Source organism: Vigna angularis, chromosome 1 (genome assembly GCF_016808095.1).
Source record: "Vigna angularis cultivar LongXiaoDou No.4 chromosome 1, ASM1680809v1, whole genome shotgun sequence".
Taxonomy (NCBI): domain Eukaryota; kingdom Viridiplantae; phylum Streptophyta; class Magnoliopsida; order Fabales; family Fabaceae; genus Vigna; species Vigna angularis.
Genome location: NC_068970.1, coordinates 16,001,444 through 16,025,244, shown reverse-complemented (window position 1 = coordinate 16,025,244; position 23,801 = coordinate 16,001,444). Strand labels below are relative to the sequence as shown.

General features: G+C 29.8%; 1 protein-coding gene across 1 annotated transcript; it reads right to left on the bottom strand.

Moving 5' to 3' along the window:
• Positions 1 to 1,559: 1,559 nt before the first annotated feature.
• Positions 1,560 to 3,559, bottom strand: LOC108338630 (phospholipase A1-Ibeta2, chloroplastic). The gene has a single exon (XM_017575635.2). The coding sequence runs from the start codon at positions 3,470 to 3,472 to the stop codon at positions 1,835 to 1,837; it is 1,638 nt and encodes a 545-aa protein (XP_017431124.2). The 5' UTR covers positions 3,473 to 3,559; the 3' UTR covers positions 1,560 to 1,834.
• Between the last annotated feature and the right edge of the window lie 20,242 nt (positions 3,560 to 23,801).

The following is a 23,801-nucleotide window of genomic DNA, read 5'->3' as shown; positions in this document are numbered from 1 at the left end:
GTTAAGTGCAAATTTGTAATAACATTATTACTAATTTCTTTCCATGGTCCATCTTTATCTATGATGTCCAAAAGTTTTTATCCAATTGCATCTACACAATTACTTTTTTCTCAAAATGGTCTTCATCCTTAATTTCCAATGAAAAATAATTATTCTTATTGAACTTCTCAATCCCATATTTTGTTGTGATGATTTTAAAATCGATTTATACATTTCTCATTATCTATTAAAAAAAGAAGAAGTAGACCATGAACCACCCACTTAGAGGTATGGATCATAATGGATGAGCTTAAATCTTTCCTAGTCATAACTTTAATAAACATGCACTTTTACACCATCAAATTATATATCGTAACATGACATTATTTTAATCGCAATAACATTAAAATATAATAATAAAATGAAGCTAATAACAACACAAATATTTACAACTAAAAAAAAAACAAGCTAAACAATAATATAATTTTATTAAAAAAAAGAAAAATACACACCCTTCATCCTAACTAAATAAAAAAATAAAACATATATATTGTAAATAGGAAAAAAAAATTATAAGAATAAATTTAAAAGAAAAACAATTTTCTCTCCTATAATTTTTTTTCTTCTCAAAATACTAAAGCAATAATAAGAAAAGTGTTGAGATTTTAAGGTATTTCAAGATAAACTTCGCTTTCTCATATTATATTATATTATTGTTACATCATTATCTTATTATCTTTTCTTCTCACCTTTTCATTTTTCTTTCTTTCTTGTTTATTGTCAGAATTTAATTTCATTAATTTTAATGAATTTAATACTTTTTATTTTGACTCTTTCATTGTTAATTTTGTCTCTTATCTTTGTTTCTTTGTATTATAAAATGATATTTTAATATAGTAATAATTTATTTCTAAATTACGATAATTATGTACTATTTATACTCTAAACAAAGCTAGAATATTAAATTTACGCTAACCTATCATTTATTTTATTCATTTCTAAAAAATAAAATATGAAATTTACGACTGAAAACATGTTCATAGTCAAATACACAACAACCTCACCTGACCACCATCTACTTCCATGGTCGACAGCTTTACTCCATCACAGTCCACAATTCCCACACATAGATCTTTACAACGAGTTCAGCTGTTAGATCCAAAACGAGAAAAAGAAAAGAGAGAGGATAAAAGATAAATAAAACTAAAATCTTCTAATAAAATGATGAAAATAAGGCATTAACCTTTTCTGTTTTTGGAATACAAAGAAAATAATGGATAGTTTTCACATCAGGTAAAAGAATATATCAATGTAATAGTAAGAAAGAAAATAATGAATACTTTTTACGATTAAATAAAAAATACATCATGCCAGAAGAAAATAGTATAAAAAAATAACAGAGTATTTCATTGTAATGATAGGAAATATGATAAATAAGAAAATTCTAAGTCCTAACTTTTTCTAACAGTTAAATAATATCTTCCTTTTAATTTTTTATAAGTTTGAAAAATTATATTATTTTTCAGAATTGCACAATATATACATTAATTTTAAATAAAATTAGTTGGAGTGTAGAACAGGTAACTTAGAAGCAGGAATAAATATAGGATTTATTGGAGAAGTATCTGTAGTGAGGATGAATCCGGCGCGTCAACGAAATTCGTAGAATATGTAAGGTTTGTAGCACCGGCCAATAGTTTGAACTTGTACAAGTCTAGTTCACATTTGAGTGTAGTTGACATGGTTGTCGGAAGAGGGGAGTTCGAAGAATATAATGTTTTATGAAGTTTGGTATAAAGAAGAAGAGAATAAGGATGGTATAATTGTTGTATTCACATTTATAATTGAATTGAATTCAAGAGGGACTGGGCAAACAACCAGAGATAGAGAATGAACCCTGTCTTTCAAGGTTAAGACTCAAGGCCTTAGCCTTGCTGGTATAAAGTTTTTTTACATTGCCACCCTGATACTGCATTAACTTAGTCAAGCTTCGCTTCGCATTCGCTCTAAAAGGACAATTCGAAGCCAAAAACCCATCAACGAGGTGCAGGTAAGCCTCTAAGTCATGACAGCATGCCATGTCAGCATCCGGCTTCAAATACGGCGACATTTTCGTCTCCACGCGCAGCTCTGTCCCCATGTGCGAGTACTCATCCACCACCATATTCAGTACCCCACCCACCTTCGACCGTCTCAGTTTCTTCTCCATCTCCTCACTCACCAACATCCCAGGAACCCTCGTTATCACATCTTGCGAATTCACAATTCTCAGCACTTTCACGTTTTGCCCTGTCAGTTTCTCTCCAAAAGCCCTGTTACCCACCCTCGGCCCACCAAACGAAAAAACAGCCACGGGTGCCACGTCACCGGCGCACGCGCTCACGTCATCCGCCACTAACAGAGCCAGTGCGGCACCTAAACTATGTCCCGTGATTGTAATGCTCAGTGTTTCCCCTTTGTAAACTTCCATTAATCTCTTCACCTCTTCGATCACCGATTCCGCCAAGCTACCCACCTGGCTGCCTCTCGTTTTATAAAGGCTCAAAAACCCGCACTCCACCTTTGCCTTTGCCTTCTCCTCCGCCTCCCCATCGGTCTCCTCTTCGGAAATGTTTATCATCTGGGCCCGCATGTTCTCGGCCCACTCCAGACACGTGGCGGTTCCGCGCAGGGAGATCACGATATCCCGCCTACCTAAACGCGCAATCTCTCTCCTGTCATCGCAAACCGCCACGAACCCGACCCAGCTGGACCGCTGGGTCATCCATCCGAGATCCGGGGCCACCTCGTCCACCCATTTCGGTAACCCGATTGATGACGTGGCGTATAGGGATTTGGTTACCCTGTAGGATCTGTCGGGTAGGATCATTTGGCGCGGGAGGGGTGGCTCCTCCGCTGACATGGCAGGGTTGGAGTGGAAAGAGTGGTACGCCGCTTGCACGAACTCTCCGTAGCGCACCACTTCTCGCCTGAGATTCTCATCCAGAGGGTCTAGCATGCCTTTCCAGTCGTGGCTGCCGTGGTACTCTCTCCACCGGCTGCCGAGGACGTTTCGCGGGGAGTACTCCGCTGTCTTGGAGAGCAGCCGCTGGAGGCGGTTGAGGTGGCGCGGCGACATTTCCTCGGTGGCTTTCATGTCCGGCCAGAGACGGGCCAGGTTGAGGCTTTCCAGAATGTTCTTTCCTTTCTTCTCCACTGTCGTCGCTGTCTTGTCATCGGTGCTTTCAATTGCGACTTGTTCTTGTTGGTGCGGTGGTGGGTTGTTGAGTTGAGCTGGCGATTGCTTGTGAAGGAACTTGTCGAGGTTTGATAGGTGCAAGCGCGTGGAGTCGGTGGAGGTGAGCGGTTTGACGTGCTGAGGAGAAGAAGAGGTGGTTGGAAGTGGGGTGGTGGAAGAAGGGTTGAGGGGAGAGGCACGGCAGCGGAAACTGGCACGTCTTGTCTGGAACATGTGAAGGTTGTGTGCGGGTATGGTGGAGCTGATCTGCATCATGGTTGATAAGGGATTTTGAGATTGTTGAAAGAAGAGGGTGGCGACGGAGGAGACAGCGTCAACTCAACTGAATTCCCAGGATAATGGCGGAACACGAAACCAACTATCACTGGAGGGAACAAGAGAGCTATTTAAAGAATTGATGTTTGGGTTTTGCCATCGCTTTTGGTCAATTATTACGGAAAGAACCTAGGATATCCACCATGTCACTTTTGGAGCATATGAAAAATTAAAGCTCCACATAATAAAGTACTGCTATTCAATAAAGCCTTCAAAATAGAGGTCCAAACTTTTTTTTTTTTCTCTTTTCACTTTATCATTATTTTGTTTCGGAACAAATAAAAAATAAACGAAATATATAAATTTAAAATAATTTCAATTGCAGGGTAAACTTAAAGTGGATGCAATTTCAAGAAGTTTATAATGACGAAATCTACACATATAACATTTTATCATGGAAAGTGTGATGCCTAAAATTAATTGTAGTGTACTAAGTTATCATAAATTATATTGAACCAAAACAATTAAATTGTTTACCATAAAAATTGAAATGCATATTTTCTTTTAAGAGAATTGAACATCAAAAGTTACATTTTATTTAATTATTTATTAACTTAAATTAATTCTTTTTATAGTTTTTACTTATTTGAAATTTTTAAAAAATGTATTTTAGTTTGGTTATTGTTAATTCGACCAAATTTTAGTCGAGATCAAATTTAATTAATTTTCAATTTGTTCGTGATTGTTCCAATCAAATTTGGTTGACTTTTTGTCGTTATTAATTCGACCAAAGTTGATTGACTTTCGATCAAGTTTGATTGTAAGACTCCATTAAAACACATCCAAAAACTCTAAGTAGTGGGATCCATGTGTCAAGAAGTGAATGAGGGTCTCAGTTAGTGGAGAATAGGTGGCTGTAAGGGAGTGGCCGTTCGTTTTAGGCGACAACAGTATTTAAGGCAAAATTTCAAATGTCGTGCCACTTCTCTACATGCCTTTCTTTTTTCTCACCCTGCTGAAAACCATTTTCTCATTCTTTTCTCTAAAATCTCCTCCTTCTCTCTAAGAAAATCTCACTATTTCTTCTTCCGATCACCTCTTAGGCACCGTCTGAACACTCCTGGCGTCGAGGGCGTTCGTTTGAACCGATTAGTTTTGGATTTTGGACTGGTAAGTTTATCTCTCTCAGCCAAGTGGTTTTTGTGTACATGCAAACTTAGTTTTCGATTACCCTAAGTTCCTTAACCCAATTCTGAACGCCTTCCTGGTCTTTCATTTGGTTAGTTTCGTAAATCGTGATCGTAGTCTTCTAAGAGATTGGTGGTGAGCTATTCTGTTCAAATTGTGAACGTTCGGTCATGCTTAGAGGTAAGGGAAGCTTATATAATTTAATTTAGCTTATTGTGTTGAATGTTTGTATGCTTGCATGATACGTGTGATTATTTGATGAGTATGAAATATGATTGTACTGTTGGTTTGGATGTGTGGATGGACGTATGATATACGCTGTGAACTGAGTTGGGATAGAGTTTAATCTTTGAATCGTAGTATTCTGAGCAAAGGTGTTTAGCATGGTCGAGTGTCATTAGCGAGCGTTCAGTTCTTCTTGGGAGTGCATGGTCTTACTTGAATTATCATGAGTTAGGGATAGTGTTTAAGAGTCTTTCGGTAATATTATATAGGAATAGATAATCTGTGATCGAGAGTTTGTATTCATCATTCAGTTTTCGTTGAGCGTCCGTTCATGTTAAGTTCTTCTTTAGACTTCCTAAACAATTTAGTTAATGTGTTATATACTACCTAAAGTCGTAGACGTTATCATTCTTTTCATTCAGAATAAGTGGTGGCCCAATGGTATATATATTCATTCTTTTTCTGTGAGTTTATAAGCAATTGGTCTTGGATCAGCGCTCGTCCAATAGTGTTCAGTTTCTACAGGGCTCGGTCTTAAACCAAGCGTTGGGTCTTGTTTTCTGTAATATAGTATTACTGTGCTTAGAATCAGAGTCTTTATTCAAACTAGCTAGCATTCGTTAATTCATAGTTTCTCATCAGTATTAGTATTTAGTGTAAATCAGTGTTGGTCTTTAAAAGGTGTTCGGCCTAGAGTCTTAGTACTCGGCCTAGGCTTCGTGATGTCCGGTTGAACTCTTAGGAGTCTGTTTATTGTAGTAGATGAGTAGCGCTCAGTCTCGTTAATTTCTAAGAAGCGTCATTCCAGTCGTACTTGGGTTATGATAAGAGCGTATGATCTTATTTCCTTTGAATGTATGGATGATTAAGTATGAGGAAAATTGAGATGTGATGTGTATGAAATAGTTGATTATGAACGAGTATTCTAGGGAGGAATATCTCAGAAAGTGGTTATTGATTGGTAAAGTATGAATGTGGGCAAAGCATAGCGGGCGTTCATCCTGATATTCCATGATTACTCGTTCTCATGTAGAGAGAAGTAAGTCACGTGTGGGAATGGCAGGAGGTCCTAGTCCATAAGGTTAACTTGGATGAAACAGATCAACCTCGGGTGGCAGCTGTTGAGGGTATCCCAGTTACTACATCACCCGGGTGCACGAACATTGTAGCTACACAGGATTCATACAGTCCGGACAGTCAGAGTCATGTGGTCGTTATTTGCATGCATGGATGTATGAATTATGATGTGATCGTTGTTGGTTCTATTATGAATGTTGTATGTTGTGATTGAATAAATTAAATTACATAAGCTTACCCTGTTTATCATTTTTGTTTGTGTTGTGCGTCCGATCGTTGTCCTGTTGCAATGATCATCTGTGTGGATGTGAGTAGAAGGAGAAGAGCTGCTTGAAGAAGTATTGGAAGATGCAACAGAAGTGAAGGCCGAACCTTGAGAGCGTTCAGTCTGGTGTTAGCTTTACCTTTTGTAAGACCGTTCGGTATAATTTATTTTGTACACAGTTCAGTCTAGTAGTAGCTAGAGTAGTGGTTTTAAATTCCCTGTTATTGTGTAAGGCCGTTCGACTATAATTGTATCTCGTTCAGCGTAAAACTAATCTGTAGTATTGTTAACATGTGATTATTCTCTATATGATTTTATACTGTATTTTTGGAATGTTACACTGATCGATCCGTGATCGTCTCAATCGAATTCAATTAAATTAAATTTCAATCGTGATGAACTCTCTTGAATTGTGTTTTGTTTCAAAATAAAATATAAATTTAAATATAATTTAATATAATTCAATTCAGTTTAATAAAACAAACAAAATAATTAAATTTAATTTATCTCAACTAATTTTTAATTCAGTAAAAAAAACTAATTTTAGTGGAATACATTTCATTTCGCTTACACTAACTAAGAGTAGATATTTAATTCATAAATTTAACTGAGACTCGATTTTCATATACTCATTTTCTGTACTTATTATCTCTGTACTATATAAATCCTCACTTTCGTATTGATTTTAAGTAACAGATAATTTTTTGGAGGGAAATCTTTATCTCTGATCATCCTTCGAGCTCAGTACTACTCGACAATACTAGCACAACATTCAAGAACAAAGACTTTGCCTCATCATCGAAAAAATCCGATAAAAATAGATTGTAAAATATTTTTTATTAAATGCTTATAAAGAAATATTTATATTAATAATATACTTAAATTACTAATAAATAATAAATAATGATTTATGTTTATAAAATATGAGTTGATTTTTAATAGCCAATTTATTACGATATCCTTAAATAAAAGAGAGGTTGAATGTATGATACACTTATTTTATCTATTGAGAATATCCTCGTCTCACTACTAAGTTATTACACGATTGATTCTATTGAAATTTAATCCTCGGTTAATATCTCCAAAAGAATACGTGAGACAATAAGTCTCACAAAAGTGAAAATTTATCAATTATATCTCCTTATTATGAGATTATTTTAATGTTTTAAACGGAGTTATTATTTTCTTAGGAAATTATTTCAAAGTCTTCTTTCCTTTCCCATTATTTGAGTGGTTATATAATTCTCTTTCTACTTATTTTTTATATTTTTAAGAGATAATATTACTATTATATGCTTAAAACTAAAAAAATGTATATAATTTTCTTTCTTCTAATAAAATTACATTCTTTTGTCGGTTATGTTTTATCTTCCTTTTATTTTAGCTATGAGTAATTAATGGATACTCTAATATCCGTTAACTAAGTAAGAACTTTGAAATAAATATTTTTCATGCTGTGATGAAAAGATCTGACATTAAATTTTTCAGCAAACGTCTTCACATAGCAGAGCCACCCACACAATAATAGAACCCTGATCTGCTCCAGCCAAATCATCCCTGGAGCCAGAATCTCATTCTTTCATTGGCCATTGTAGAGCAATGAAAAGAAGGAAAATGTTGACATTAATGTGTGCTGAATGGAATAAACCAAACGGCCGGATATTGAGAAGAATTTCTTAGTTGATCCGATATGATATACGGTAATTGTTATGAGGAGTGATTAATGTTAATATTAATGACTATTAAAAAATAAATTAATAAGTTTGATTTTTTTAAATCTTATAAATAGATATTTAATTTCGAAGTAATAAATATTTTTTATAATTGAATTACTTGGACTTTAGTGAAAAATTTATCCAAAGTAAATGTTTAGATCGAAACCGGAATAGACCATTAGAAAACAGAAAAATCACGTCAAGAAAAGTTAGTCTTTCTGTCTTATAAATCCCTACGGAAACAATAATGAATAAGATTGTAATTTTAGCTGTAAATAAAAACTTGATGGAAAGAGCATAGAGGATCCATGAGTAATTAACCATTGACCAACGTGGAGCCTGCCATGTGCCAACCCAACCTCCATTCATTCCAGATGGAACTTCAAGATCCATATTCAAGAATATCGTCAACTTTGCAACCACTACAGTTTGCAGACAGCCATGCATGCTTTCTACCGCACTGCAGACAACACCACATTACATAGCTTTATCAAGATCTGTTTGTGAAGTTAAGTAACATGTTTCCCACATCTAAGGTTTGCTTCCTGCTTCCATTCTCAGAGATTGCTCACTGCTTTCTATTTTTTCCAATTAGTTTTATTGTTTTCAATGAAACACTGTTTCAATTATATTAATCTACTTTTTCTTTTTTCTTTTTCATTTTCATGACTAGCTCAAGTGGTTAAAACAAAATATGCTAATCCGACTTCCCATTGTTTCTGACTTCCTTCATCATCCCTTATTCCTTTATAAAACATTTTGTGATTTTCAATTAGCTTAATTAAGTATTTAGATCTTTCTAATTAATAAGACAAGCCTTTTTCACTATTTTGGTAAAATCAAATTCAAAATGTAACTTCAAAAAAATAAGATGTTTCGCGTAAACTATGAATTCATATTCAGATAAGTATGTTTAATTAATATAAATATAAAGTTTTTTCACCATTTTCATTTATAATATCTTAAAAAAAATTCTAATTCTAATTCAATCTTATAAATATAACTTGTTTATATTCTTTTTTTAATTTTGTATCTACAATATTAATTATATTTAAGAAAATAATTTTTATTTTCTCGTATGATGTTTTTGAAATTTGAAATATTATTCTAAAATAATGAAATTATTACAAAAAATGAAATAATGTAAAAATATCAGATTTATACAGAGAAGAAAATATATAAATGGAAATTAAATCCAAACTTTAAAGTACTTTTAAGTTCAAAACAAAAAATTTAAATGTATCAAAACCTTCTATATTGTCATTTAACTAATATAGTGGTGATGTATTATGTATTATTTAGCATTTACTATAGTAGTTACATGCTGATAAAACAACTTGTAATTACTTAATATGTAATTAAAAAATTTAAATGCGTCAAAGTCAAATGAGCAAAATTCATAATCTTATTCATACAATTACATATGTTGATATTTAATGAACTTAATAGAGGTAATTAAATTAAGACATTAAAGTTGGAAACAAAAGAAAAAGCCATGGTCATGTTCTACAAAGTTCTGCGGCCTATGCTTAACGGTGTCACTCGGTTTTAGGCGAAATTGATGATTCGTCCGATGGGAAATCACATGTCAACAAAAGCATTTTCTTGGAAATACGTGGTTTGAGTTTGACTTTTCGTATCACGCCAACTACTTCTACTACTGTTGTGAAATATTTTTGCTTGATGTCAACTTCGCGTACGGTTGTTACATTTTCTTTTTTCCTTTCGGAAACACTAAGATTATTAAACAATGATACGATATAGATAGTTGTTGAGGTCATATTTGTCTATAGGAATGTATGCGTGTGTGAAATATTCAATTTTCATAACCTCTGGTTGTTAAACTTAATATTTTCCAATTCACAGTTGATATAAATATTTTTTGTGCATGTGTGAAAATTTGAAACTTTTTAAAGTCAAAACATGTTACTTGTCTTATGAAAATCAGACCGTCTCAATATAAATTTTGTCACCTTTTCTCCAAACTAATATGTCGTGTATCTTTTTAATTCATAGCAGGTTAGGGAGTGCAGTAATACGTGTTTAATTTGTGTGTTGATCATTTCAAGTTTCAAGGGCGAAAAGGTTTCATAGGAGAATACTTTTTTTTTATATATATATAGAAAATATGTTTGAACATTGAATGTACGAAAGGCATATCTAGTTTTAGACATGAATTTGTACCAAAGTCATGATTTTGTACCAAAGGCAATACCATATAATGTTGGTGTTGGTCAACCAGGCCTCAAATATTACACATTTCTGACGTACGTAGTTTAATAACTTGAGTTTGAAGTTGTTTGTGATGAAGTTAATGAATAAAAAATCAAAAGTTTTAACGAGTCTGTCTCAGCTTTTTCTAAAGCTAAGCACACCCATCATCTTGTTCGTTGCTAGGAAATGGGAGAGATGTTAGTTTCTAACGGTATGTTTTGTCTAATATGGTGAAGTGTGGTGTGTACATGATATAGAAAAGCTGCGGGGCGTTGCAGTGGAATTGTAGTCAGAAATACTTTTTGTTTTCAGAATTCTAGTCAGATATTGGATACTCTTACTTTTCATATTATATCGTTTGTGTTTGAAACTTCACGTAGTTATAACAAGTGCCAGGAAATTATTAAAAACTTTATATTAGTTATTTCATATATGTTATATATTTCGATAATAAGTTTTAAAATACATAATAAATAATATTTTTCCTCGGATATTTAATCTCCAATTTCGTTGATACAAATTTATACTACTTATTGTCAATAAATCTATCTTCAAATATTTCTTTGTTATAAAGATAACAATCATCCTTCATTTATTTGAGAAAAATTATATCATTTTGAATTATATTTTTTTATAAATGTTTCTTGAATATGTGAAACACTATTAATTTCATTTTTAAGAGAATAAAAAGATTATTTAATTGTTTACCATGTAAAAAATTCAAATCCATTTATAATATCATAATGATAAAATATTCTTTATTTTCTTTTAGTTGACCCCTTCAATTATATTTTAATAATAAAAGTATTCCATAAAAGTTAATGCTAGAGCCTATACAAAACTTTTTTTATTAAAAAGTTAAAATAAGAATTATGTTTTCTAAATAATTAAATTGATAGTGTCCCATATGAATATTATGTTTTCCATTAAAAATTTAACATAATTACATTAATTAAGATATTTTTATTACTTTTACAATCTTTACGACCACGTAGTTTCTTAGAAATTTCTAAATAAATTTGGTTAGTGTGTTTGAAAACTGTATCAGATTTCTTTTTACTTTCTTTACAATGCATAGAAAGAACTGAAGACTTTTCATTCACATTCAGTTGAATTTAATTAGTCCATTTTATCTATATTCATTCATGGTTTTAAATTGTTTTCTTTTTCGTTATTATTTCTATTCCATTTTATAATTGTTTCAATAAAATAATATTTATGTAGAAAAGAATCTCGAGTATCTTTTAGTTTAAGCTTTAACGTTAAATTTTGTTAATTATTCTAATATTTATAAAAAAATATTAAATATAAATGAATTGATATTTTATAAATAAAAATAATAATTTTTATCTCTAAGAAATAAGAAAAATACATAAACAGGTGTATTGTGTGTATTTTTCTTATTATAGCACAATATACGTGATAATTATTAACAAGAATAAATCTTTATCCATTTAATTTCAATTCATCGAAGAAAAAGAGTGCAGCTTAACTAAGGAAAAGGCTAAAAATATAAATAAATAAAAACAATTAAAATTACCGTTAAAGTATTACAAACCTTGGTCACTAATTTTTGAACTGAAACTCTTTATTTATGATAATTCTGTAGTTATTTAACTTTTCCAAAAAGCTTTAGAAATCATCTTTGGGACATGATTTCATATGGATTGCTTGTCTCCAAATGCAAACAAAAGAAACATTAATTATTGGGGGCTTTCCACTAATAACGTGCTTAATGCTGATTATAAATCCCACTACATCACATTCCATGCTTCCAACTTTATTAATAATATCTTTGGGAAATGTGGTTAACGTTTTGTAAATTTTGATACAACAATTTATTATTCGCTATTGAATAAAAATAAATGTTAAATAACTTAATTATATAAGAATAATGTTAAAACAGTTGAAAATTGTTTCGTCTTTGGATGATAGAAATTAGTGAACAGACAGCCATCATTTCCTTTTACATGCGCGAAAGTGCAGATTTTTGAGAAAGTTGGTGGAAAGTAACACTACCACACTACTGCATGCAACTCATAGCCCAGCTTACCCAACAAAATTCCATTCTTCAGTATCTAATATATTGAAAATATTTTTATTTTTACCTTTATTTTTTATTTAAGCTAATTTCGTATTTGTTATCTTAAATATTTATAATTTACTTTAAAAATAACACAAAATCTCTTCAGATTTCCACTAGTTGTATGGTAGTAGGTAACACAGTCATAATATTCTGTTTTATATAATAAATGCTGCATGTGTTTCCATGAATATACGATGTAGTATGAACCCGACAATGGAAAGAAATTTTGAAGATGAAGAAAACACAAAAAAATAGACATGTGGCATCATTCGTACAATAACATAAACGCGGAATGTATATGTTGGATTTGGGTCAACAATGCACCAGTAACGGTTGCAGCTTGGGACAGATATACCGTAGGATTCTAATTGTGATGTTTTTAAGGAGAAGAACATGAACTCATTCATTAATGATAAAATTGAACTGCAAAAAAGATAATACTAATCTTGCAAGAATATGCTCTACCGTATTAGCTAGTGTCCTTATCATATTTCCTTTTAAAATGCAGAAAAGCTGCAAGATCTGTCTATATATTGCATGACAATGTGAAAATGTATGTTGTACTATTGATCAAGTGTTAATCCAATTCAAAAAGCACTTAAGTCATGTCTAAAACGAGATCAAAATATACATATATTTTGAAATGCCAATTAAGTTAGATAGTTCACATAAATAAATGAAATAATTATCATTTCATCCAACATTGTTTAGTCCTATAATTCAGCCATTATGGATGAATATAATTTAGTTCGAAGAAAAAAGTATATAATTTTAAATGTTTATAAACTTTTACTTTTAAAGACTAAAATGATTTAGATCTTTAAAAGATTTATTCTTTACTGTAACATCCCAAAAATACAACAATAAACTATATAATAGAATAATTACATTAAATAAAATATCAGTTCAGTCTTACACTAAAGAAAACGTGCGGTTCTGGCCGAACGACAGATACAGAAAGAGTTTCAAATTTAACTAAACAGCGGTATAAAATTGACCGAACGGTTTACAAAAGGGATTACCGAACGGTCATTCCCATCAAAAGGAAAGATGATCGAACGACACCTTACTCTAACTAGACTATACTACTAACCGAACGTACTACGGTTCGGCCTTAACTTCAACGTCGACGAGGTTCTCTTCCTCCAAATTTTCTTCTTCCAGCGCATCTTCCAACAGCGCGTCCGCTTCTGCTCACATTCATACGGATGATCATTGCAACGACAAGACGGACATACAAAACGAGACACGACAGAAATACAGGATAAGCTTATGTAATTTAATTTCATGAATAAACATATATTTCAAACAATCCAATCACACAAGAGAATTTCAATATACGAATCATACAAAGCCTATTACTAGACTGACTGTCCGGACTGTATGAAATTTGTGTAGCTACAGGCGTTCGTGCACCCGGGTGATGTAGTAACTGGAATACTCTCATCAGCTGCCACCCGAGGTTAGTCCTATTCATCCAAAGTACCCCTAAGGACGGGACCTCCTGCCGTTCCCACACATGACCTACCCTCCTCTACGTGAAGACGAGTACTCACGGAACATTAGGATGAACAGCCAGCTTAGCATGCCCACAGTCATACTTTACCAATTCAAATATTCATACATGGGTCGTTCCTCCCTGGAACGCTCGTTCATAATCCACAACATATTTATATCACTTTTCCTTCATCTTTCATTAGTAAACACCTCGTTAACCACCTCGTGCAAAGATTCATGAAACTTCAAAAGAACGAACGTTCAACCGGTATTCATAACGAGACTGAGTACATATAATAAAACTGAGAAAACTCAAATTTCGGAATAGATTAACAACAAGGGTTTGATATCTGGTGAGAAAATAACGAGCGACATCATATGTTCTAAAAACGATTAGAACGAACGTCATTTACAATCCTGAGCCAATTAAATGAACTGACTCTTGAGAACTTCAACTAACCATCAAAAAGACCCTACCAAGAACGATAGCTCCAAAATAAAGACTAATGAATAAGGAGATTTTAAGGCATTCCAATTTATTACTTAGACTGATTCCCATGAAGAAACCGAACACTCGTGAGGAATTATTTTAATCGAGTTTGGTATCAAGAAATCTAAATGCTAGTCAAAGACTAAACACTATAGCGAGCAAACCCTAGAGGGCTTTGAACGAACGCTCGTCTTGGGAAATTTAACTTAAAGGGATAGGACGAGTGCTTGATATAATATCAATCACTTGCTTGGGACGAACACCTGGTATAAGACCAGATGTTACTAAAATGGAAGAGAAAAGGCTTGATAATTATACTTAGATACTACGGGAATAGTGTTTATGAATTACTACAATATAAAATTTCATATATGTATACATACTAAAATTCATAACAGGATATCAAGACACGGATATACTTGGCCGACCGCTCAAGCATAGTGATTCGAAATACAGACGCTCGTCCTCAAATAGGATTCTTTCCAAATGAAGGAATCCCCTACTACCCAGATTCACTAGAAAACCGAACGGTCCAGGACCGTTTAGTAACGTACGTACATTTTCTTAGGGAAATCATATTCAGAACTCATTTATCTTCAACTCATATCTTAATATAAAATTCCATAACTTTATAAATCCATATACATATAATCAAACATATCAACAATCATACTTCAAATCATTCATCACTCAACAACATGCATTCAATATCAACGAACGTGCAAAAGTCATACAATTAAATTAGATAAGTTTCCCTTACCTCTAGCGTGAACGAGCGTACTAAATATAGGATGCGGTTTGTCTGACTATAATTCCTTCTACCCTCAACGCTTAATCAACTCTTCAAACTAAAATAAATAACAGAAAACCAGAATTTGCTCAGGCAAGAAGACAGCATGAAACCAGAACTAGAGTTGCATGTATCAGAGAACGAACGGCTAAAATACGAGTGAACTTACCATTTCAGAACTTGAAACTGATCGGTTCAAACTGAAGCTTGGGACGCCGGGAGTGCTTCCACGGTGCCTAAACAGAGATCGGAGTAGAGAAAATGTGAGTTTTGGTAGAGAGAAGGGGAAGTTTTTAGAGAGAAGTAGGAGAAGATGAAAGGTTCAGAGTTTTGGGGAAGAAGGGTGCATGCAGAGTGAGTGAAACGAGAATTTCAGAAAAATCAGATTTTGCTTCTCTAGTTAAAACGAACGTCCGCTCACTCGCTGACACCTGCCTTCCACTATCTGATTTTCGAATCTTTGTTGCTTGACACCTGGCGTCCGCACAGAGGGTTTTGGATGCGTTTCAAATGACTCTGATAGGAGGGGTTTTGGGTGCGTTTTAATAAGGCCTGACATTTACACTGTAATTTTAAGTGATAAAACATATTTAGCCTCATGTACAAACTTAAATAATTTAACTTATAAACATTTTTAAAATTTAAAATAATTAAAAGTTTAGTCTATTTTTCATACAATTTCTAAAATTTGAAAATAAAAAATCAGCAATTGAGACATTCATGTATTGTTTTTCTATAGTTAACATAATGAAAACCAACCTGGATTCAATTTTAATAATAATAAAATGAAGAAATAAACAAGTATAAGATTGAGAACTTGTAAAGGAAAACATAGAAATGTAATAGGATAGAAAGATCTATATATGCACGCAAAAAACAAAAGGAATATGATTGGATGACCGAATCACTATTCAAATAATTAAGAGAAGAAGCATAAGCATGAATATATATATGATAGTTATCACTAGAGGAGGAAGGAACATAACAAAATTCATTCATCTAGGCAAGGTGTCAGAAGAAAGACAAACCTATTACTTAGAAAACCAGCTTTATTAAAGGTAAAGATTTTTAATAATTTTCTTTACATGTTATAAAATCATCTACGCCTAACTGTTATATAAAACTAAATGTATTACATTTGACTTTTACCTTGTTTGTTTTTAAATGTTTGCATATGGATCTTATGTAAAATATAAAAGTAGTCATATATCTATATTAAATATAAAACTAAATTTTGGGGAGGTTAAAGGGTCATATGTATTTTTTCTTAAATTATATCTTTAACGTGGTCAACGAATATGAATAGACAGATAAATTAAAAATTCTGTTTACTAAAAAACTTGATTGTGCATTAGTCGATTATATATATATATATATATATATATATATATATATATATATATATATATATTCTTCTAATAAGCTAATTTTGTAACGAGTAATAATATACACTTGCATCTCATTTTTTCTTCTCAAGTATGTATATATATATATATATATTGCTTTTTGAATTGAGTGGATGTTGACTCCCTGAAATTCTGGTGTGTTTCAGTTTAAGTCATGATAGTTGATCGTTTACTGTGCCTCTTATGCAAAATGCAAAACCCATGTTTCTCATGTTCATATCGTAACCATAGCTTCAAACTTCTCACATTCACAGGAAACTATTATCACTTCACTGCACTCCTCTCTCTTCTTTCTTTTGCATCCATTAATTCTCGTGTCAAAGAAATATGTACTGGTATATCAGAACTTAATCAGTATTATTATATAATTATTATTTTTCATTAAAGTCAAAATATAATGTAAGATTTAGTAAAGAGTATACCATATGATTCACATTATAATAGTGAGAGTCGAAAAAAGTGTGACCTGCATACTTTTTTTATGTTTATCTGAGAATATTTGATCTGATTTTGAAATATTATTTTTTCATTGAGTAGGAGAGACCACCGACCGACCATTAACGTGTAAAACGAAAGCGACCTTCAACACACCTTAAACACGCTTCTGAATTTTGAATAAAAATGTCCAATACTGAACTCCATTCCATGATAGAGATATTCATTTACTTTATATATATATATATATATATATATATATATATATATATTAGTCATTTAACTGTTATATACTTATATAGTTTTTGTTATCTATTTCTTCATTCTCTATTTTCATGCATTTTGTTAAACATATGGGCGGGAATATCTTTGCCTTTTTTGTGTTTAAAATTTCTATGAGATGGTAATTATTTGTATTTTAAGTTTATTAATTAGGTGGTCAAGTGTAAAGAGGGAGGAGCAAGACTACAATGAGATTTGTTCGACACACTCTTTTTTTATATCTTTTTTCGCACCATGTGAATTAAGTTATAAATTGACGTATCTAGAACGGAATGAATCATAATCAGATGTATATAAATTGTTTTTTCTATAAGCTTTCTGAAGTGGTTCATGTTGTCAAACTCATTGCATTTTTTATGTAGGGATTATTTATATCTTTTGTAAAAGGATTAGAATATTAAAAAAAATTGAAATTATTATCTAATTCTTTGTTCATAAAAGAAAATTTGGATTATAAAATTATATATTGATGGTTTAGATTAAATATTGATAAGTAATTATATCATAATTTAAGAACTTATGCACACCCGCTCTTTCAATTTTAAGCCTTTTAGTTAAAAGACTTTTTAGCCCTAAAATTATGTTAATATCTTGATTTCAAATCGGTTAATATAATATTATAATTAATTATCGCATTTAAAATATTAATATTTAGGTTTTATCGTTATCATTTAAGTATAATTTAATGGTGCAAGTTTATAATATTTTATATTAAAAACAACAAGAGTCCTCTCTTTCTCTCTCTATATATGGAAGGAAAATATCATATAAAATTAGTTTTAATAGTTACCATAAAAGAGTTATTTTGTACTTTTTATTTTCTTTTAATTTAAATATATTTTTTACCCTTTTAATTTATCTGTTAAAAATAATTTACTTATTAATCACTAAAAAAGGGTCAAATGAGTAATAACTATTTATTTAAAATTATCTTTTAATTTTTTTTCACATATGTAATCTTTACTCTTGAATATAACAAAAGTAATAATTTACGTAAATTAAAAATCTGGGTAGTATCATTTAATCGCACAAGTCCATTTAAAAAACAAACTATTTTCCTATACTATTTCATTCAAACCTGGTAAAAAAGTAAACAAAAAGGATAAAAGTAATTAAAGCCTTAACTAAATGAATGATAAATAAGATGAAAATTTGACATCAAGACTCACGGTTTTTCTTCATTTATATTAAAATGGAACACTTTTTATCTTGTTTCAATAAAAAAATATATAAATATAGAAAATCAAATTTTATTAGGGTGATAAGATTAAGAAAGGAATGACATTTTTAAATAGTTAATGTCACCACTAATAACTTCAAATATAGACCAATGTATGCTTGAATAAAACACAAACTTATTCCAGTATCCCCTCACTATCTTGAACAATACATACATTAATAATATTAAGAACTTCTCCATAGGTTAGTTGATAACAATACAAAGTACCATCTATATTTTTCTTTTAATAATATCTATTCAAATATATATAATTATTTAAATACGTTTAATAACCAAATGTTTTCAAAAGAAGAAGAACATAAACTATTGGACAAGAAGAAGCATGTGATGAAGAATTATCATTGTTGTAATAAAAATATATATATACTTTTTCAAATCATAAATAAAGCATCCCTTTCTTTTTATCCACTCTTTTTTTAACTATTTCTTCCTTTTATGTCATATCCTCTATTTTTTTCTTTTTTTATATTCAAATATTGAGCATGTACCACGTGACAGAAAGTGATAGAATAGTGAGGAATTGGACCACGGCAGCAGCCAAGCAAAAACAGAAACGTGAAATGAGATCAAATATGGAATAAATTTACTAAAAGTGATAAACATGGATATACTAATAACAATATCACCAATTTTAATCTCCATTTTTCTTTCATTTAATCTCTCATTTATATAAGTAGAAGGAGTAAAGGTACAAGTGAATGAATATTATTTTATATTTTATATTTATTTTTAAAAATTCATTTATATGAGTATTTTGGATCTGTTGGTGCTTCTAGGTTTATACAGGATGAGAAAGATATCCTGAAGGACCACGAATGACCATGACCTTACAAATTAGGAGACTTGTCTAAAGATTAATCAATGAAATCCAAGTCATAGGTTCTAACCTCAAACTATAACAGAAACTGAGTCAAACACTTCATGTTAGGACCAAAAAAGAAGAAGAAGACGAATTATAATAGAACACGAAAAAAAGAAGAATATTTAAAGCATAGTTCATAACCTTGTTATACTTGTTAAGTCCTACAACGCGATTCTAGTTTCTAAGTAACTTCTCCGACCACACTTTCACGTGTCCACATGTGTGACACGACATGCTTCATTTTGTGCTCTAAAAACATCATTTATGGAATACATCCATTGCATGTACTGTAGTGTTTTAAGTATACTTTCAAAACTTCATCATTGTTACAAACCTAATTTATCTTTATTAATTATTATTGGTGATTTCTTTGAAAGGATAAGTTAAATTCACATACGCATAGATGTGAGTCAAAGATATAATGTTATATGACTTTCTTTCATTTTTAGTGCATACACATCTGCCATTAATTGCCTATATTTTGCCTTGTCCCGTGTTGTCGAAGTTTTCTAACAAGTCAACTCTGAAATTAGTAAATGTCAATTTCTGTTTGACTCTACAGCAACAAGTTTCAGGAAACTGTCAGTTTAATAAAGGCAAATTAATGCATTTAAAGAAAAATTTTAATATAATCAAGAAAAAAAATCTGTATTAAACTATTAATTAACTGCAAACCTTTCTCACTACTCTTCAGTGATATTTTTAGACATGTAAATTTAAAAGAATTAAAAGGCATGATTTTAAAAGTGTAAATTTGTGTCCGCCTGCTAAACTATGAGAATTTTTTGTATTAACGAGTTTTGTATTAACCAGTATATATGTACTTTATTTTTTTAAATTGAATACAATATATATGTATATATATATATATATATATATACTTTTTTTTTCTTTTTTGTCATTAGTTTCATTTTATTTCAAACATAATTTTTTTACCTACATTGTTTCATTATCTCTCAAATGTTATTCGATTTATTCAATATTTAAGACATATAAATAATTTTTTAGACACATATTTAATTTTTTTTATTTTTTTTTTGCAGTATTTTTATATATCGTTACTTTTTCACGTGAGAATATCTTAAATTTAAATGTTCAATTGTACATGTGTATCATTTTGACATTAATAATGGATAATATCATGTTTGTTTGTTTTGCTGCAACTTTTATTTATGTTATAAAAATATTATTTAATTAATATTTAAAACAGTGAATGAGCTTATATAAATATTGTCACTATTTCACTCTTTGTAATTTGAATATTATAAGGTATTGTAGTATTAATTACTAAATTTCAAAATTCTTAAAGAAGTGAGATGAAATGAAAGTATTGAAAGAATGGTGTAATATCGGATTGATTTAGGAGTAAAGTAAATAATAATTTGCATATTTGATGTTGTGATGATAAATTAAATAGAAATTAACGTGTAACCCTTTGTTTGGGCCAGACTTGATATTTATTGAATGAAGCAAGTAAGTTGCTGCATGTGTGTGACTTTGTGTAACACAATGCATACTTCTTTTTATTTGTTTCAGTCTCCTTAAAATTAATATTGAATCAATGGTCGTCAACGTTCAAAAGAATTCGGTCAATGGATTTATTTCACAGTAAGTTGCAAGATATCTTGTTTAAATAATTAGGCTTATATTTTATATACTAAAAAATTAACTTATATACTTTAATTTTATTAAAATACTTTCATCCACATGTTGATAAGGCTACTATTGAAAGTACATTTTATTTAATTTTCTATCTTTCTTTTATAGATATTTTAGGGCTACAAATTGTTAATTCAGTTGATGTTTCGTTTGGGCAATTTCTTTCTTCTTATAGAAATGGATTATGAATTTGTAATTGTACCGTAAATATAGGGAGTCTCAAGGATTATCTAATGAAGCAATTAATTAGCATAATAATGATAATTAATTAAAATAATTAAAACAATTAATTGATATTAATAGGTCAATTTTAATTAAAAATTCGTTACAAAATTTATAAATATATGTTTGATATTAGAATGGTTGACTGACTTTTTACAACTCATTTCATTAGAGTTATTGAGAAAAAGCCGTTCCTGGAAGAACCAAACGATTCAAGAGAGTTCAAAATTTATTTAAGTAAACGTACCCTATTTCGAACCCATAAACCAAAACAGTGATGTTTGTGGTTCAGTTTTTTATCAAATAACTATTAATACTGATTCAATTTTAATTTAAACTATATTTAATTAATATTTCATGATTTAGTTTCAATCGGTTTTTATAACCTTCATTATTATAAAATCGTTAAATTTTTTTTTGAAAAAATAATTGTTAAAAAATTTACAATGAAAATTTATAAACTAATAAGAGGTGTTATCATATTATTTGTAGAATTTTTATTGTATTTCTAATTTTAACTTTCTTATATCATAAATAAATTATAAAATTTCATAGTTAAAAATTGTAATCCAAATTTAATATCGGGTTTTGATAGATATAAATATATTATAAGTATAATATAATTATATCATATAAGCAATATTTAAAAGAAATAAAGTTTATCAGTTGTTTATTAAATTTAAATATATATAACATTATATTTAAGTATAATGAGAAATTTGCCTTGATTCTTTATTTTCAACATGAAATTCGAACTAGGTAATTTGATTGAGGAAAAAAGATTATTACAAATATTTAAAGAAAATTGATTTTTTTTCCCATTTTTTAGACAAGTTTGAGGGTTTTTTTTATCTGTTCAATTTTAAACATTTTACGTGGACTTTCCTTTATTTCACCAAACAATCAAGTATCACTTAAAAAAGAAATATAGAGTTAAAACTTAGTCAATAATATTATCAATATAAAATGAAGTAGATTTGTTCTGATCTTAATTATATGAAAAATACTCAAATTTAAAAATTGTTTAACGATTCTACAAGTATTAAAAAAATGGTGTACATGTCTTAATCTTGGTTTATATGTCAAAGGAATTTTGAATCTTGAGTTTTAAAAATAGTTTTGTACACTAAAGTAAAATTCCTCATTTATAGCTTTTACTCATTCTTAGTCTCTGAAACCGAGTACACATTATTTTACACAAAGTCTGAGAAATTGTTCTAAGCTGAACGTTGACGAGAGATTAGTATGAACACTCAAGTTTATATGTTTATGCATTTCTATATTTTTTTCACACTCTCTTTAGATATATGCTTGGAAAACTTAATAAAATAATATTAATGAATGTGTGGAGTTATTTCAGTTTAAGTAGAATAGATCTGTTCAACTCAAATAGCATTGTATTTAATGATAAGTATCATTGTCTACATTTTTTGTTTATAGATAATGAAGTATGATTCTTAAGATTTTATAAATACTTTGATCAAATTAAATATTACACTATTTCTATGTATGAGATTTTACTTTACCCTTAATTATCTTTAAAGATTGTGGCACAGATTGTTCAGCTAATTGTGACTTGACAATATATGGATTTTAATTATTATTTCAAAAGGAATTAATACAAAGGATTTGTTGCAAATTTTCTTGATAAGTAGTTCTTGTTAATAGTGTGATAATGGTATTCTTTTGTTTGGGATGCTTGAAATGACACAAAATAGTTATAATTCAAAGTATTATTAACTGAATAAAAAGGAATTTAGAAGTACCAAGTATGTAATGACTCTGTCAATTTCCATCAATGGGTTTTTTAGGTTTTAAAACATTAGTTCCTGTAATTTTTTATAGAAATTAAAATAGTATATGATGAGCTTATAACTAATAAAAGTATTTTTTATGCTTTTCATATGACTACATTTAGTTCCCATAAGAATATTTGTTAATTTTAACTTTGTATGTTTTCATGTAATTTTTTGTAAAATAGAAAATTTTAGTTAATGTAGTTAAATTTAGCGAAGAGTATTTCAAATAAAAATAATAGGTTTTTTAAGTAGAAAAATATTTTTTATTTTCAACTAATAATTTACTTGTTGATATAATTTTTTATTTAATATAATTACAATTTACTTATACATTAATAATTTATTTTTTATATATTAATTTTGATTTTACCTTGAATAATTGTTAAATAGTTTTGGATTAAATATATTTTTAGTTTTTAAACTTATACACAAAATTGAAATTAATTCATGTTTTAAAATTTAATACAATTTGGTCTCAAACTTAAAAAATAGTATATATAATTATTTTAATTCAAGATTACGAAATTTTGTTAAGGTATTAAATAATGTTTAAAATGATATTTGAAGTGAACGTATCTCTAATCAGATTAGATACAGACTTGTAATATCATTTAATATATTAAAAATTTTCACATAATTAAATTAAAAAAATTATATATATTTATTTTTAAGTTTAGTTCAAATTATATTAAATTTTGAGACTGAGACAAAGATCATATTGTCATCCAAATTTAAGAATTAAAAAAAATTATAATAATAGTTTACTTTCTAATATATTTTAAATAAGAATTTTAATAAAGTGATACTTCACATATACAACTTCCCTTTTCTTAATTATTCTCTTACTTTTCAAATAAGGTGTTTATGGAAATGTTCT

Excerpts from the sequence above, each read along its gene's own strand:
- LOC108338630 (XM_017575635.2), bottom strand. The coding sequence starts at position 3,472 with ATGATGCAGATCAGCTCCACCATACCCGCACACAACCTTCACATGTTC.